This window comes from Symphodus melops (assembly GCF_947650265.1).
Source record: "Symphodus melops genome assembly, chromosome: 9".
In the NCBI taxonomy this organism is placed as follows: domain Eukaryota; kingdom Metazoa; phylum Chordata; class Actinopteri; order Labriformes; family Labridae; genus Symphodus; species Symphodus melops.
Genome location: NC_136699.1, coordinates 18,040,178 through 18,053,701, shown reverse-complemented (window position 1 = coordinate 18,053,701; position 13,524 = coordinate 18,040,178). Strand labels below are relative to the sequence as shown.

The 13,524-nt window shown below is 41.4% G+C and overlaps 1 protein-coding gene across 2 annotated transcripts; it reads right to left on the bottom strand.

Moving 5' to 3' along the window:
• Positions 1–5,635: 5,635 nt before the first annotated feature.
• On the bottom strand, positions 5,636–12,315 carry LOC306829503 (D(1) dopamine receptor-like). Of its 2 annotated transcripts, XM_079352560.1 has the most exons (3): positions 11,266–12,315; positions 8,193–11,147; positions 5,636–7,838 (listed from the first exon to the last, which is right to left on the bottom strand). In XM_079352560.1, exon 3 carries the CDS (start codon positions 7,488–7,490, stop codon positions 6,372–6,374), a length of 1,119 nt encoding a protein of 372 aa, XP_079208686.1. In that variant the 5' UTR covers positions 7,491–7,838; positions 8,193–11,147; positions 11,266–12,315; the 3' UTR covers positions 5,636–6,371. The 2 variants fall into 2 exon arrangements, with proteins under 2 accessions (XP_079208686.1, XP_079208685.1); XM_079352559.1 differs by having other exon boundaries at positions 8,193–12,315.
• Between the last annotated feature and the right edge of the window lie 1,209 nt (positions 12,316–13,524).

Genomic DNA, 13,524 nt, shown 5'->3' with positions numbered 1-13,524 from the left:
TCAGAGCCGTCTCTGCCAGACGTCACCTCTCTGCTGCTAAATATGGCCGGATAGAACATCACCTTTCTTGTTACGCCGTAATCATCAGCCAGCCTCTTTTGCAGGATTTGACCTGCATTCATGGACTTGGCTAAGCACAGATTTTACATGCTCCGGTGATGTTCACTACTCTGTCTCAGTTGGCAGTCTGAAATGGGCTTTTATGAGGCCAACATATTAAATCTGACTTTACTTCTCTGGAGGATTGGATCATTTAAATTTAGCAAAGGGACGGATCAACTCGTCTCCATGTCCGGCTCATCTCCAGCAGAGGTCACTCCATAACACAGTGTGACACTGAAAACCACATCAGGACCAGAGGCAGATATGTTTTCTGATACTTAGTTTACATCATGTTTTTGCATCAATGAAGTGCACTGAGGCCAGCAGGGGGATTTAAAACCGCCAAATATAGCAAAATAAAATATACAAAGCATGCACCAGTGGCTTTATTTATACATAAAAGAGGGTGCAGTGAGTGCCTATTGCTTTTGTGCAGCAGCAACATTTCTTGCTCTCACTTTCTGCCACTTCCAGACGCGTGACAAATTAAAGGACGAAGCTGATTTAAATAGGCAAAGCAACATAATGAACGAAAATGCATCCGTACTGGGTGGTCTAATTAATTATGGAAAATTAAGACTTGAATCATATGGTCGTCATGGCCGTAAGGACGAAGCCTGAGTGAAGTCAGCCATTTGTTACAGCATGCCGGAAATCCTGTCTCAACCTAGCTTTCAGTCAACATATCAACAGGCTGAGAGCTGGAGCTCAAGCTACTTTTAAGCCTCTTGACGTTGTTCCATCGCACACTCACCTGTCAGTCATGTCGGCCATGTATGTGCCTAACTGTGGACATCAGCCGTCATTTTCAAAATCAACACAGAGCTCGTTTGCACAACATGACGTGCAGTATTTCTTGAGCCCTCTGAAGAACACCCTGCTGAGTTACAGTGAAGCATCTGTGGTGGTTACGGGCGGCTGTGACTCAGTTGGTAGAGTCGTCATCTCTCAACCAATATATGATCAATAGACAGTACCAGCCACCAGTGTGTGAATGGGTAGGTGTGATTGGTGGTGTAAGAATGTTTTGAGTAGACGGAATACTAGAAAAGTGTGATACAAGCTCAAGTTAATATACCAGGTCTAAACACTTAATTAGCCCCTTTTAAGTCATTAGGTCCTAAAAGTTTATATTCAGACATATCAGAGCCACAGTAATGGGACTCCACGTGCACACGCTCTATGTGACCAGTAATGTTGAATGTACTTTTACACCTGGAAGTCCAACTTGTGTTTTGTATGCCCCTCTGAGCAGCTTTCATCTTAGCTAACTTAGCTAAGCTTAGCTTAGGGGGTTAGCTAACGTCACCTTTAGCTACCAAAATGCACCTTTCTTATTGCATGGCTCACACAATCAAACGATGGTGTTAGCTGGTTGGTTAAGTGCTGATGTTGGCATCTTCGATTACGTACTTCACGTAACCGAAGATGTGCCTGGCCAATTATAAAGCAGTGAAATGATTTCCGTTAAAGTTCCCTGCGTTTATATGACTTGTTAGCTAAAACACAAGCAGTGTGACACTATGTGGGACAGCAAAGTAAAGTAATCGATGTGTTCATATTTAAAATGAGACTTTTCCACCACAATCAATGAACGTAGAGCTGGAAGTACTGGAATACTTTCTCTCTCTCACTCACTCACTCACAGACAATATAGACAATGCAGAAGTGATTGGAAAAAGACACTCTGTATAAACCTTGTTGTCTGCGGGACAACTTGCCTTACAAAGTCTCTTTGTGTGTATCTTTCCTTTCATCTGCTTTGTAAAGGCTGGCCGTCCCTCTGTTTCTCTGTTATAATTCTGTGTCTCTGTGATTTTGCTCTTACCCTCATTCCCTTGCTCCTCTCCCAGTGGTGGGGTCAGAGATCCTGTCCTTTCCACTGGAGCCTGTTGGAGTGACGAATGGCAACACAAGCACTGCCAGAGGCCCCCAGCACAAACAGTAAACAGAGTGTGGATGGAGGAAGTGAGCGGAGGGGCGTGATAAGAAAGAGAGAGAAACGAAACTCGGAAGAGGTTTGCTTGCTTCAAAGGATAAACATTAAAGGTCAGAAGATGTGTCGGGCAATGTATATCTATTTTTAAACCATCTCCTGCCGAGATCATGGTATGTTAACATGTTTTTAATCTATTCTGAGCTTTACAAGGCAGCTTCCCCTCAACCCTGAAATGATCACATTTTCCCCTGGAAGAGTAAGTGGGGTTGCAGAAGTGGCTGGATGTGTGCCTGTCTCTTTGATCTCCCCGCTATTCTCTCGCTTTAAAATGAATACAGAGCATCTGTTTACCGCAGCGAGGAAAGCCAACGCTGACATACAGAGCAGCAGCATGTCCCAGCATCCATGTCTGTCAGCGTGTTGCTGCGTTGAAGCTCTTTGGCTGAAGTCACCAACGCGCTCACTCTCAATTATGCTTATCTTGGTGTCACGTCGGGTATTAAAAATGCATTAGACTGTAGCACAATTGTGATAGCTCTGCCAGTTGTGAATAATGCATATATAATGCATATTATTGTAAACTGTTTAATTGCGTTTTAATTCCCCGGGATGCCGCCTGAAGAGAGAGGGTGAAAGGGAAATAATTAACCGCGTTTAAAATACATCCGCACATGGCTAGGTGTGCTTTCCTAAACACGGACAACATGTGACCACACAGGATTCTTCATTTTACATGTGACAGTCAGAGTTTGTGACACTTGTGGATTATTTACTGAGCATCCTTTTACGCCTTTTTTTTTTTCTTTTCTTTTTTTTAGGTTGCCATTGCTTGATACTTACATAAGACTGTCTCCCTCTTTTCCCATTTCTTCCTCTCTCCCTGTCTCAGTAAATCATTTCCCGGGGGGGGGGGGGGGGGGGGGGGGGGGGGGCAGTCATTAGCATCATCTGAAGCTGCCACGTCCAACATCACTTCTCCAATGTGCCAATCTAAGAAGACAGAATCTCCAAAACCCCACTGCATCTAAAGGAAAGCAGAAGTAAACGAGTTCTGCGTGTTTTCGCACAGCGGGCACAACGTTGCACGGTCTGAGGGTTGAGTACTGGAGCAGGTGATACGACCGCTTCAACACACAAACACGCACATGCGCACGCAAGCCCGTCTTGTCACCATCTCAGCCATCACTCTGAATGATGTCAGTCAAATTAATTGCTGTTCCCTTCCCGTGGCACGCTTGAGGAGGTTTCACAGAGGCAAGGACAGTCCAGGGCCCAGAGAGAGTGGCTGTAAAGGACAACGCCGTGCGTGACAGTGCGTCTGTTTGTTTCTATGACGGCGGGCAGCAAGAATAATCTCCACAGTATTCGACACTTTTATTTCTCAAATGAACGGAAACTTAATTTGATTTTTAAAAATCCCTTAATCCTTTAATCACTTAAGTGTTTGTGTGACCTGACATGTTTATGCTGAACTTGATCTCCATCACATTGAAAGGTTTATTAAAGAACACTGAAAGAGATGTTCATGTCCGTCAATTAAAACGTAAGGTCAACTCAAGCGCAGAATAACATTCTTCACCCCAGCCATCCCAATAAATATCACATATTCAAATATCTGAGCAGATGAGGGCAGATGTATGTTCTGACAGGCACCTCTTCAATAAAGACAGGAACTTAAAGGGATACTTCACCCGTTGAATCTGTATTGAAATTAGGTCATATATGTGTGTAGTAAAATGTGAAATAAGTGTCGAAGTTGGTGCTTTCTCATGTGGAAGAAATGCAAAAACTCCCAGAATGCACAGCACAGCAGGCTACTCCCACTGAAGCTAGAGTGCTGTGTTTCCAGTCCGAGCCGGCCTCCTTCTTTGTGTCATAAAGTCTAACTGCAGCGACTTTATGGTTCAACACGTAAGAGGTAACCGTAGATATTTTATAGTCCACTGCTTGTTGGATGCGTCTTTAGGGTTGAGATGCTAATTTATACATAATTTCCTTTCCTCAATGATGGATACAGGTATGTTAATTATGTTGTTGCATTTAATGGGAAAAACTCTGTGAAGTGAATTGACAGGTTTATTGCCAAACCCATATCTATCTATTTAGCGCGAAGCTAACTTATAGCTTACAGAAACTGGAAGCAGGGAGGAGACAGTCTGGCTGTGTCCAAATGAGGGGAAAAACGGCATCAGCATCTCTAAAGCTTGACTTGAGATATTTTATCATAATTATAATAATTTAATCATTTATTTTATATTTATTTTAAACAGTTTGTGGCTTTCCCAGGGTTATGTGTCTATTTTTAGACTGGACAGTGACTGTACAAAGTTTTGTCATCACTGAGGTCACCAGGCACTCAAAGAATTCAGACAAAGTCTGAGCTGCATTTCCCCTTTTGCAAAACAACTTCTTAAAAAGCTGAAATGTGCCGACATGGTGATGTCACTTTTTAAAGGTCTAATTAGACACAGACTATCAAATAATCTCAAACAAACTCGCAGTTCAGCAAAGCTCATCCTGATGAGAGAATGATTGCAGAAACTGTCTATGGTCAACACGTCACAGTTTACTGACTTCCTTGTTGAACTTTAGCCTGCACTTCTTACATTACTTTGTAGGATACTGTTCTTCACACTGGTAGTTAATGTTAAAACCAAAGAGAAATTTAAATACAAGTTCAAAGCGTAAACGCAGCAGGCAGTCTTTTATTCTCCAAAAGACACTCCTTTGATTGAACCCTGTCTAATCTAACTTGCCCTGTTGCCCTGATTAAACATGGCTCTTGTCTGTCTCCTAGCACATAATGTAGAAGACAAGCTAACTGTGACAAGAGACTGGTGAGCATTTTAGGTTTGGAAAGTGTTTGATGTTCAAGGGTGAGGCTTGTTTCCAGGATTTTTCTTAAAAGCAGCCGCATTACAGCATCGTTACAGAGCAGAGACACTGAATTAATTGGACATAAAGTTAAATATCGTGCTCGTCCTTACTTGTTTTTCAATAGTGATAGACCTTGAGAGCGACACGCTTTCTTTTGGAGCGACTCCTGTGACCTAAATAATGTGGATAAACTGAAGGTTTCGTTTTCAACGGCAGTGATCGTCTAACACGGTGAAACTCGACAGGGAAAGAAATCTGACCAGACGGTGTTCCCATATTTCACCAATTACTTAAGTGCATACAATATTAACAAAACCAATAGGAACCATGTACTAATCTATAATAATAGAGAGGCAAAATGTTTCTCGATTATTATTTTTTTTTTTTAATGATTCTCTTAAAGAGCCAATTAAAACGGATTCACGTTAACACAATTCAGACATTTGCAATTCCGTGTCAGCGTCTAAATAAACAATAACAGTCAAAAACACTACAAGCCAAACAAGACTTCTGTTAAGGTCTTTTCTTTCAAAAAAAAAACTAAAGACTTCACCAGCAGTGTTCAAATAATGTACAGGATGTCTGTTAAATAAATGGCTCTAAAAGTTCTGATGAATTGACATTAAGATGAGATATAAACAACAATCATGAACAGATCTCAGCATTGAGATGCAGCCGGCGTTTAATTCATTCGTCAACTCTACTTCCATCCATCCACTTCCATATACATTTCAAAACAATGATAATTATAGCTCTGGATATTTAAAAAAAAAAAAAAAAAAACATTTTCCATCGTTGATTAAATAGGATATAACATGTGGATGTGCTTTACCTACATGTTTATTTTTGAGGTAACATGATTTGGTCTGATGCTTTTCTCCTGGAGTCCTTGCAGCGCACGCAATGTTCACCTAATGAGTAACAGCATGTCTGTGTGCTGTCAGGGTATCTATTGGAGTGTGCACGCTGGGCGCAGCATTCATGCAGTATTTGGATGTGCCTGTTTTGACAGTGTTTGTGTTTGCGTTTCTGTGTGATGGTATTGAAGAGAGCAGTGTCTGACAGCATTAGGTCGTGCGCTGCCCAGTCATGGGATTATCTATCCCAGGGGCGTGTCGGCACCGCTGTGCTCCCTGCACCCTGGCACAACAACACAGTCGAGTCTTAATCTCAATCCCCAAAATCACTCTCCTTTTTTTAAGGAGCTTCTTCCGTTACAGAGACGGTTTAGCAACCGTGATAAGCAGGGCAAACTCGCTCTGATTGCATGAACAGGGACAGGCCACTCACCTAATGCAAACACTAGTACATATAGGGGTAACCGTATCCTTCAGTCCCACTTCGAGTCAACAAAAAAGCGGCGTCCTCATTTGAAGTCGATCAAACCGGCCTGCACAGGAACGCTCAGACTCTTAGCATTAAGGATGAGTCAGTGCTGCGAGAGAGTCATGAGTCACTTCTTGTTTAGACTGACTGTCTCTATGTTGTGGCCTCCTGGATATAGTCTGTGGCAGCCCAGCAGGATGGAGAAGGCCTTACGGAAATCTGCATTGAAGGCATAGATGATGGGGTTGAGCGAGGAATTAGCCCAGCCGAACCACACGAACACGTCGAACGTGGTGGGGCTGATGCAGGGGAAAGCATCCCCTCCGCTCGCCTGCTCGCAGAACGGCACCATGCAGTTGAGGATGAAAAATGGGAGCCAGCAGCAAACGAACACCCCCATGATGACCGACAGTGTCTTCAGCACCTTGGTCTCCCTCTTGAACGACATTTTGAAAGAACTCTCAGACTCGGCAATGCTTGAACCTCCACCCATGCTGTCATGTCGGTTCTTTGCGCTTTCGGCCGCTCGCTCCAGCGCAGAGATTCTCCGTATTTGTCTGTGAGCGATGCGGTAGATCTGAGTGTAGGTGGCCAACATGATCACCACAGGGATGTAAAAGCTTATGAGAGAGGTGGAGATGGCGTAGGTCCTGTTAAGGCTGGAGTCGCAGTTTTCCGCGCCGCTGTAAGATGTACTGTTTAAACCTGAGGAGCCTGATGACCCAGTAAAAGGGGTGTAGGATTTACTCTGGGCCTTGTGCCAGTTGAGCTGCACCGGAATGAAGGAAATGAGCACAGACAGTGTCCAGGTAACGCTGATCATCACGTAGGCTACTCTGGGTGTCATTTTCCGTTCATAGCCAAACGGGCTGGAGATGGCCCAGTAGCGGTCCAAGCTTATCACGCAAAGGTTCAAAATGGACGCCGTGGAGCACATAATGTCAAAAGCCACCCAGGTGTCACAGAAGGAGCCAAACGGCCAGAAGCCGACGATCTCTGTCACAGCCTTCCACGGCATCACCAAGATGGCGACCAAGAGGTCTGACACTGCCAGCGAGATCACAAAGAAGTTAGTCACCTTGGAGCGAAGGTGTCGGAACTTGGTGACGGCGGCACAAACGAGCGTGTTTCCCAGCAAAGTGGTGAGGATGAGCAGTGAGAGGAAACAGCCAGTTAGGATGCGGCTGGATGGAGCCTCCTCCAGAAACCCAGAATCGATGACAGTTGTGAAGTTCATGCCACCCATCCCTGAACGTGATGTTGGGGAATGTTAATTTAAGTCATGCTGAAGAGTTGTGCTACATCATATCCACACAGTTAGAAAGAAGGAGGCTCCTGTTCTCAAGCCTTGCAAAAAAATGGCCATCATTGTGTCTTCTATTGAATGATTATGTATGGGATCTTCAAGGTAAGTCCTCTCCTGGCCTGACGTATGCCTCCCGACTTTGTACCTTAGATTTGACATCATTTGAGCTGCAATCCTGAAGTGATAGTTAGTTCCTGTGTGTAATGTGGAGTACTTGAGCTCCTCTGTTAGAGATCTCAAACTGCTGAAATATAGGATTCCTCTCACTTGCTAAAAGCATCAGAAGTCCTGTGGATTAGAGAAATGAATTATATTAAAATGGATGTAACTGTTCCCATTTTGATAATAGTTTTCGTTTTAAAAAAGCAACACTGGTTTAAAAAAAAAGTAATCTTTTCGTTTATATATATATATATATATATATATATATATATATATATATATATATTGGGTTTTGTTTTTAAAGGCTTTTATAGCCGATTATATCGTGTATTGTAATGTCAGTGATTTAAAAAAACTATTCAACATATAGGCTGCTGTCGGAGCAGGATTTTCCCATGAGCGCATTAATATTGTAAACACACAGCCAATCCAGAGTCAAACATTCCTAAATATTTACCCAAAATGCTTCATCTAACTCACCTCTTCCTCACAGCCATAGAGACGCTGTTGCTTGATTTCATATAAATGTCCCATTGCTTGCATAAGAACTTCCCCGCGTAAAATCCATCCAAAGGGCATTCGGTCTCCATGTCCGACATGAAACACGCCAGACAACAGTCTGATAGAATCATCTACAGGTTCCTCAAGGCTCACTGTTTGTTCCCGATCAGACAACACACCAACAGTCTTCAAATGTCACTCATCCATCGCCGCGTCCTCTGTGTCCTTATGCAGCCTCGGTGCGCATCTGCAGCCAAATCCCGAAGACCGCGCGCTCCGACGCGCTGACGTTGTCCCATTCAGTAAAAAGTGAAGAAAAAACAGAAAGCATGTGACTGTGGCCCTATAGCGTTCAGTCCTGCCTAATGGTTTAATGCACAGTAGCCTACCTTACTACTTTAACACCTGACGTGTCATGAATGGACAATTAAGCAAAGTTTAATAGTGCTATTTACAGCCTCCTGTCAGCAGCAGCAGTTTCTTTGTTCTGACCTAGATACATTAGTTCTGTGATGTAGTTCGATCAAATTAGGATGCAGGTTATAAAACTGACACAGCACAAGGGCCAGAGACACAGGGGCAGTGGTTTGCTGAGGCCACCTGGTGGAAAACCGAGCAACTGCGTCTGTAGAGGGAAATGAAGTAGAAGGGATTAAAACCCCATGTCAGGGCTTTTTCTTCATGCATGATCTTCTGCATGATTTGATTAAATGAAATTGAGATTTATGAAAGACAGTTTTATGCCAGGACAGATGATAAGATTAAAAAAAAACCCATTCATCATCTCGAGGTGTAATGCAGACCAAAGTCATTCGTCAGGACGGTTTGGTGAATGCTGCTGGTTGTTAAAGGCAAATGCTGCCTTTAAAAAAAACCCAAAAGAAAAAGATTAATGCTGGCATTTTCTGTCAGCACATGCAGCCACAGTTATTTCATTCTGTTCAAGCTGGTATGTTGCATGCAGAGCGTAGTGGGAATAAGCAATTGTGACATGCCAGCTGTCACCTTACAGTGATGTGAGTTTTTCTGACAGGAGGAGGAGAAACTGCTTCTTCTTTTTTTACCCTTTCCCCCCACAAACATCCTCACCATGGTGCATTTATTGAAAGGGTTGCAGGATTTAGATTTAAATTGCTTGTTTGTTTTTTTTTGTTTGTTTTTTTTTCATTGCCAAAATATGGCCATGGTCTTAAAGAAACTACTGTACATTTTCATTATCCATTGACCTTCAATAGACATTTAAACGGTGAGAAGCCTTCACAGTTTGGAAAGAGAACTATTCTTTTCTTCTAAGAGCAAATGTTTTCCCATTATGAGACTAAAGCTGTGAAAATTGAGCTTAGCTTAATATAAAGAATAGTTTTATATAATATACTATATATTACTATACTAATAACTACGCTAATTGTCCCTCCTTTTGTAGGCTTTATGATGAGATAAGGAAATAAGCTGTTCAGTAGTTTTAATGATGGTTTTCTTTCCATACTTTGTTCATTCTTTCATAAACAGTCTGCATGGTCTGCTCATTCCCAAACCTTTTTTTCTTCTTCTGGGAATCATACTTTGCACGTGTGTAAGTGCTGCCTTGAAGGACATCAAAAGACTCTTCAACCAGTCAGGGTCAAGAGTTCATAAGTCATATGTGGGACCAGGGGAGACAGAGGTGCATTGTGGGCCTGTTCCAGAGTATCTTCCCTCCACCTGCTGTGTTCAAATGTGCAGCTGCTCTAATTCATGTCATGCAGTTCAGAGGCTACATACACACCAGTGCTGCTTATACTGTGAGTTATGGTTTCCTCAACATGCTGAGTGTCATTCCTCTCAGTGTTACCTTTCTTAAAATATAATGAGTCACTGAGTAGACTTGTCACCCCATACACTGAGATGTGACTGAGAAAAAGGTTTGATAAGAATCAAGGAAAACCACAACCATAGATGTTTTTCACATAATCTCTAAATCAACACAGTGATCTCTTGAAGATTTGGGCTCTAAACTCGCCGGCATTTCCTGTGTAGCTGTTCACGTCCTGACAAAACTCCTGAGTGTTTACAGTAATGTTGTCTGACAGGTACCCAGCCACCCGCGAAACACACCAGTGCTGTGAGTAAGACAGCTAAAAGCAAAAAACAGGCTGATTCAGGAGCCAAACTGTTAGTAAAAGTCAGCCCTCTGCCTCTGCTGCTGTGTAGGCATGCATATCTGTGCAGATTCATATGAGGCCATGTGTATTTCAGCATGTTGGCCTGAAAACATTTGAGTGCTTAGTGCTGCTACCGATGAGTAGAATAGATAAGAGAGACAGCCTCCCTACTGCTCTCATTCACACTGTCGTATTCTTTTTTTTTTTTTTTTTTTTTTTCTTCCCCTGCTGCTTGTAAAGCCACTTCAGTCAGGCTCTTACATGAAGCAGAACACTACTTTAAACTTTCATCTTAACCTTTTCTGTGTGCAGTTACTATTTTTCTTCATATGTAATAAACAATACTCAGTAATAGTAAATTATGAAAGTAGTTGGTTTATTTATGACAGCAGCACAATATGTCTGAGGTGACATCACATGGTTCACACTGTGAATATTTCTTAGTTATATCCACACATTTGAAAACAAAAGTGTCTGATTATATATAAATAAACAAAATAATTTAAAAAATACACATAAATAAATATTTAAATTCTAATCTTGTTTGTAATTTCAAAGTTGCATAAAGAAATAAATATGAAGTACATTCATTAGTCCCACCTGTCATGTCATTAGAAGCACTGTTTTCAAATGACCCTAAAGGAAAACAATCCTAGCTGCTTTGTGGAAAAGATAAAAGAAGTAGGCTTAGTCTTCATCTTTTCTTTGAGTTTAGGTTCCTGAGGAACCGTACGTACATATTAAAAACCGTCCGAGGATGGCTGTCCTTTTTCATCTGGCATTTGTCGTCATTCTGCAAAAAGGAAAAGAAAAGGTTGGGTCTTGTCATGATTACACCGACTGATGCAAATGAACAGTATAGAGCTCTGTCAAAAGACAAAAAAAAAGTTTTCATTTTGTTGCCGGCATACCTCAGGGTATCCTTTTAGATTGTCCAGATTTCCTTTTAGTTCTTGAACAACGTGTTCTTTCTCTTCATGCACCGTCACATTGTCGAGAAGGGAATTCAGCTGCTTTGCAAAGACACCGACACATAACCTCTGTGATAGAAATATGACAGGTCCAAATGAGGATGTTTGTTAGGTGGAGGTGTTTCTTTTGTAAACGCTCACTGATGAAACTGACTGGATTTTCTAAGGATTGTTTTTGGCCAAGGTCAGACGAAGCACTGCAGGAATGACTGACAAACCTTTCATGCTAACAGTCTTTCTTATATTCTGTCAACTTTGGGTACACTTAAAATAGGCTAGAAAGTAGACATTACATTTACTTGAAACTTTCAGACATCTCCTTTTCTTTCGCCTGAGCAAATCACATTTTGCCCGCTTACAACATAGACTTGGCTTCAATCCAAATATAGATTTGCGGCTTTGATAGTCTTATACATATGTATTACATCTACACAGACCTAAAAAAAAGATTAGATGGTGGACACCGTTTTAAATAATACAGTATATCCACAGAATTTCCTGACGTATTCATGAAAATTTATACTAACTTGGAACTTGAACTGAGCGCTACGTGAAGCATGGGGGAAACATTTTTGTCTGCAAATTGTGAAAAGATTCAACACTTACAGGAATGTTGCACATACTCGGTGATGGCATAAGCATGTTTTCCTATGGGGGAAAAAAAAAGACATATTTAAGTGACTGTCACTTATGTATACGACAGCCGACCAGGTGTCACATGATATACAGCATGATAATATCAAAGCAAAATACTTACAGATGTGAAGTTGAGTTTGTTGTGTTGGTGGAGTTTCTTGAGGTCATTCAGTCTTCTTATCATCTCATCATTCAGCTCTTTGCTCGGTTTCAAACTGGAGCAGAGATGCAACAGGACAACGAGGGCAAAAAGGCTTTTCATCATTCTGCAGAGTAGTGTCACAACTTCTGTTTGTTGTCTTAAGCTTGAGTACTGGTGTGATGTGTATCTGCCCATTTATACATGCAGAAGTTAGGGACAGGAAGTCACTGATGTCATCTTTACACCTACCGCACATGGAAATGATGCCTCACGTACACAAAAAAAAAAGAAATAAGTTTGTACATTTTAATTGAATAGCAAAAATATTACGGCTTGAAAAATGAATTGCCATCATCCTGTAAAATGAAAATCGTCTAATCTCCTTGGTTTTAATTGAACACAAACAATCCGGTTTCACTGCATTTTCAAAGTCAATCTTGACCAGATAAGAGATCTCAGAATATAACGTTCTCCCCTCAGAGGAATGCATTTGTCTGAACAGGAAGCAGAATACATACATATAGTACCATGTTCAGTGTAATGGCCAGTTTGAAGGTGAGATGTAGAAGTGTCTTGTGTTAAAATGAAAACACAGGCTCATACCATTTTCCCTCATTATGTTATATTATATATTACAGAACAGTTTTGTCAGATCTTCCAGGACTGGACATTGGAAAACTTCTCAGATTAAAACACTGATGCTGCATATATATATATATATAATTTTCTGGAGATTTTCATGTTTTTGATTTGCTATATTTAACTATAATTGAGCATAGCACACTACATGACCTCACTGCTCAGCTGTGCGCTGTTCACATTCTTCAAAAGTTGCATCATACAACCTCATGAGTAAGTATTGGAGGTGAGTTATTGCATACTATCTAGACTTATTGCAAACCCATTTTTCCTATTGTATGGACTTCTACAGTTATCAGCCACATAACAGTTATGTTCAGTTGTGCAGCTCAAGGAAGTGAGCTGGTGGGAACTCTTCGAGAGACCCCATTAAAGAGCAAAAGAAGTTCAGATGGGCAACCCTTTTCCTTTTTTATTCTTCTCCCCCATAGTTAACATTTCCTCATACTGTACATGAGTTTCTGTTATCTGTAAAAAATAAATAAATAAATAAATAAATAATGATGACTGAAGATGCAGAATACAGCATAATTATTAACAGTGTGATGGTGACTTCACCATTTCTGTTACTTTTTTGATGCCCAGCTGTTTGATTACACCAGTGACTCATCCGAAGTGAACAAGTGTAATGTTGAAACAAGGTTATTTTTAACCTTGTTTCTTAGAGAGTGGGTGGGGGAGAGAGATAGCGGTGGAGATTCCCCACTGAGGCTCATGCCCTCTGATGCACAATCAGCGAGATCACAGTTTAGCCAGGAAACTCGTTCTGATCTGAAACCATT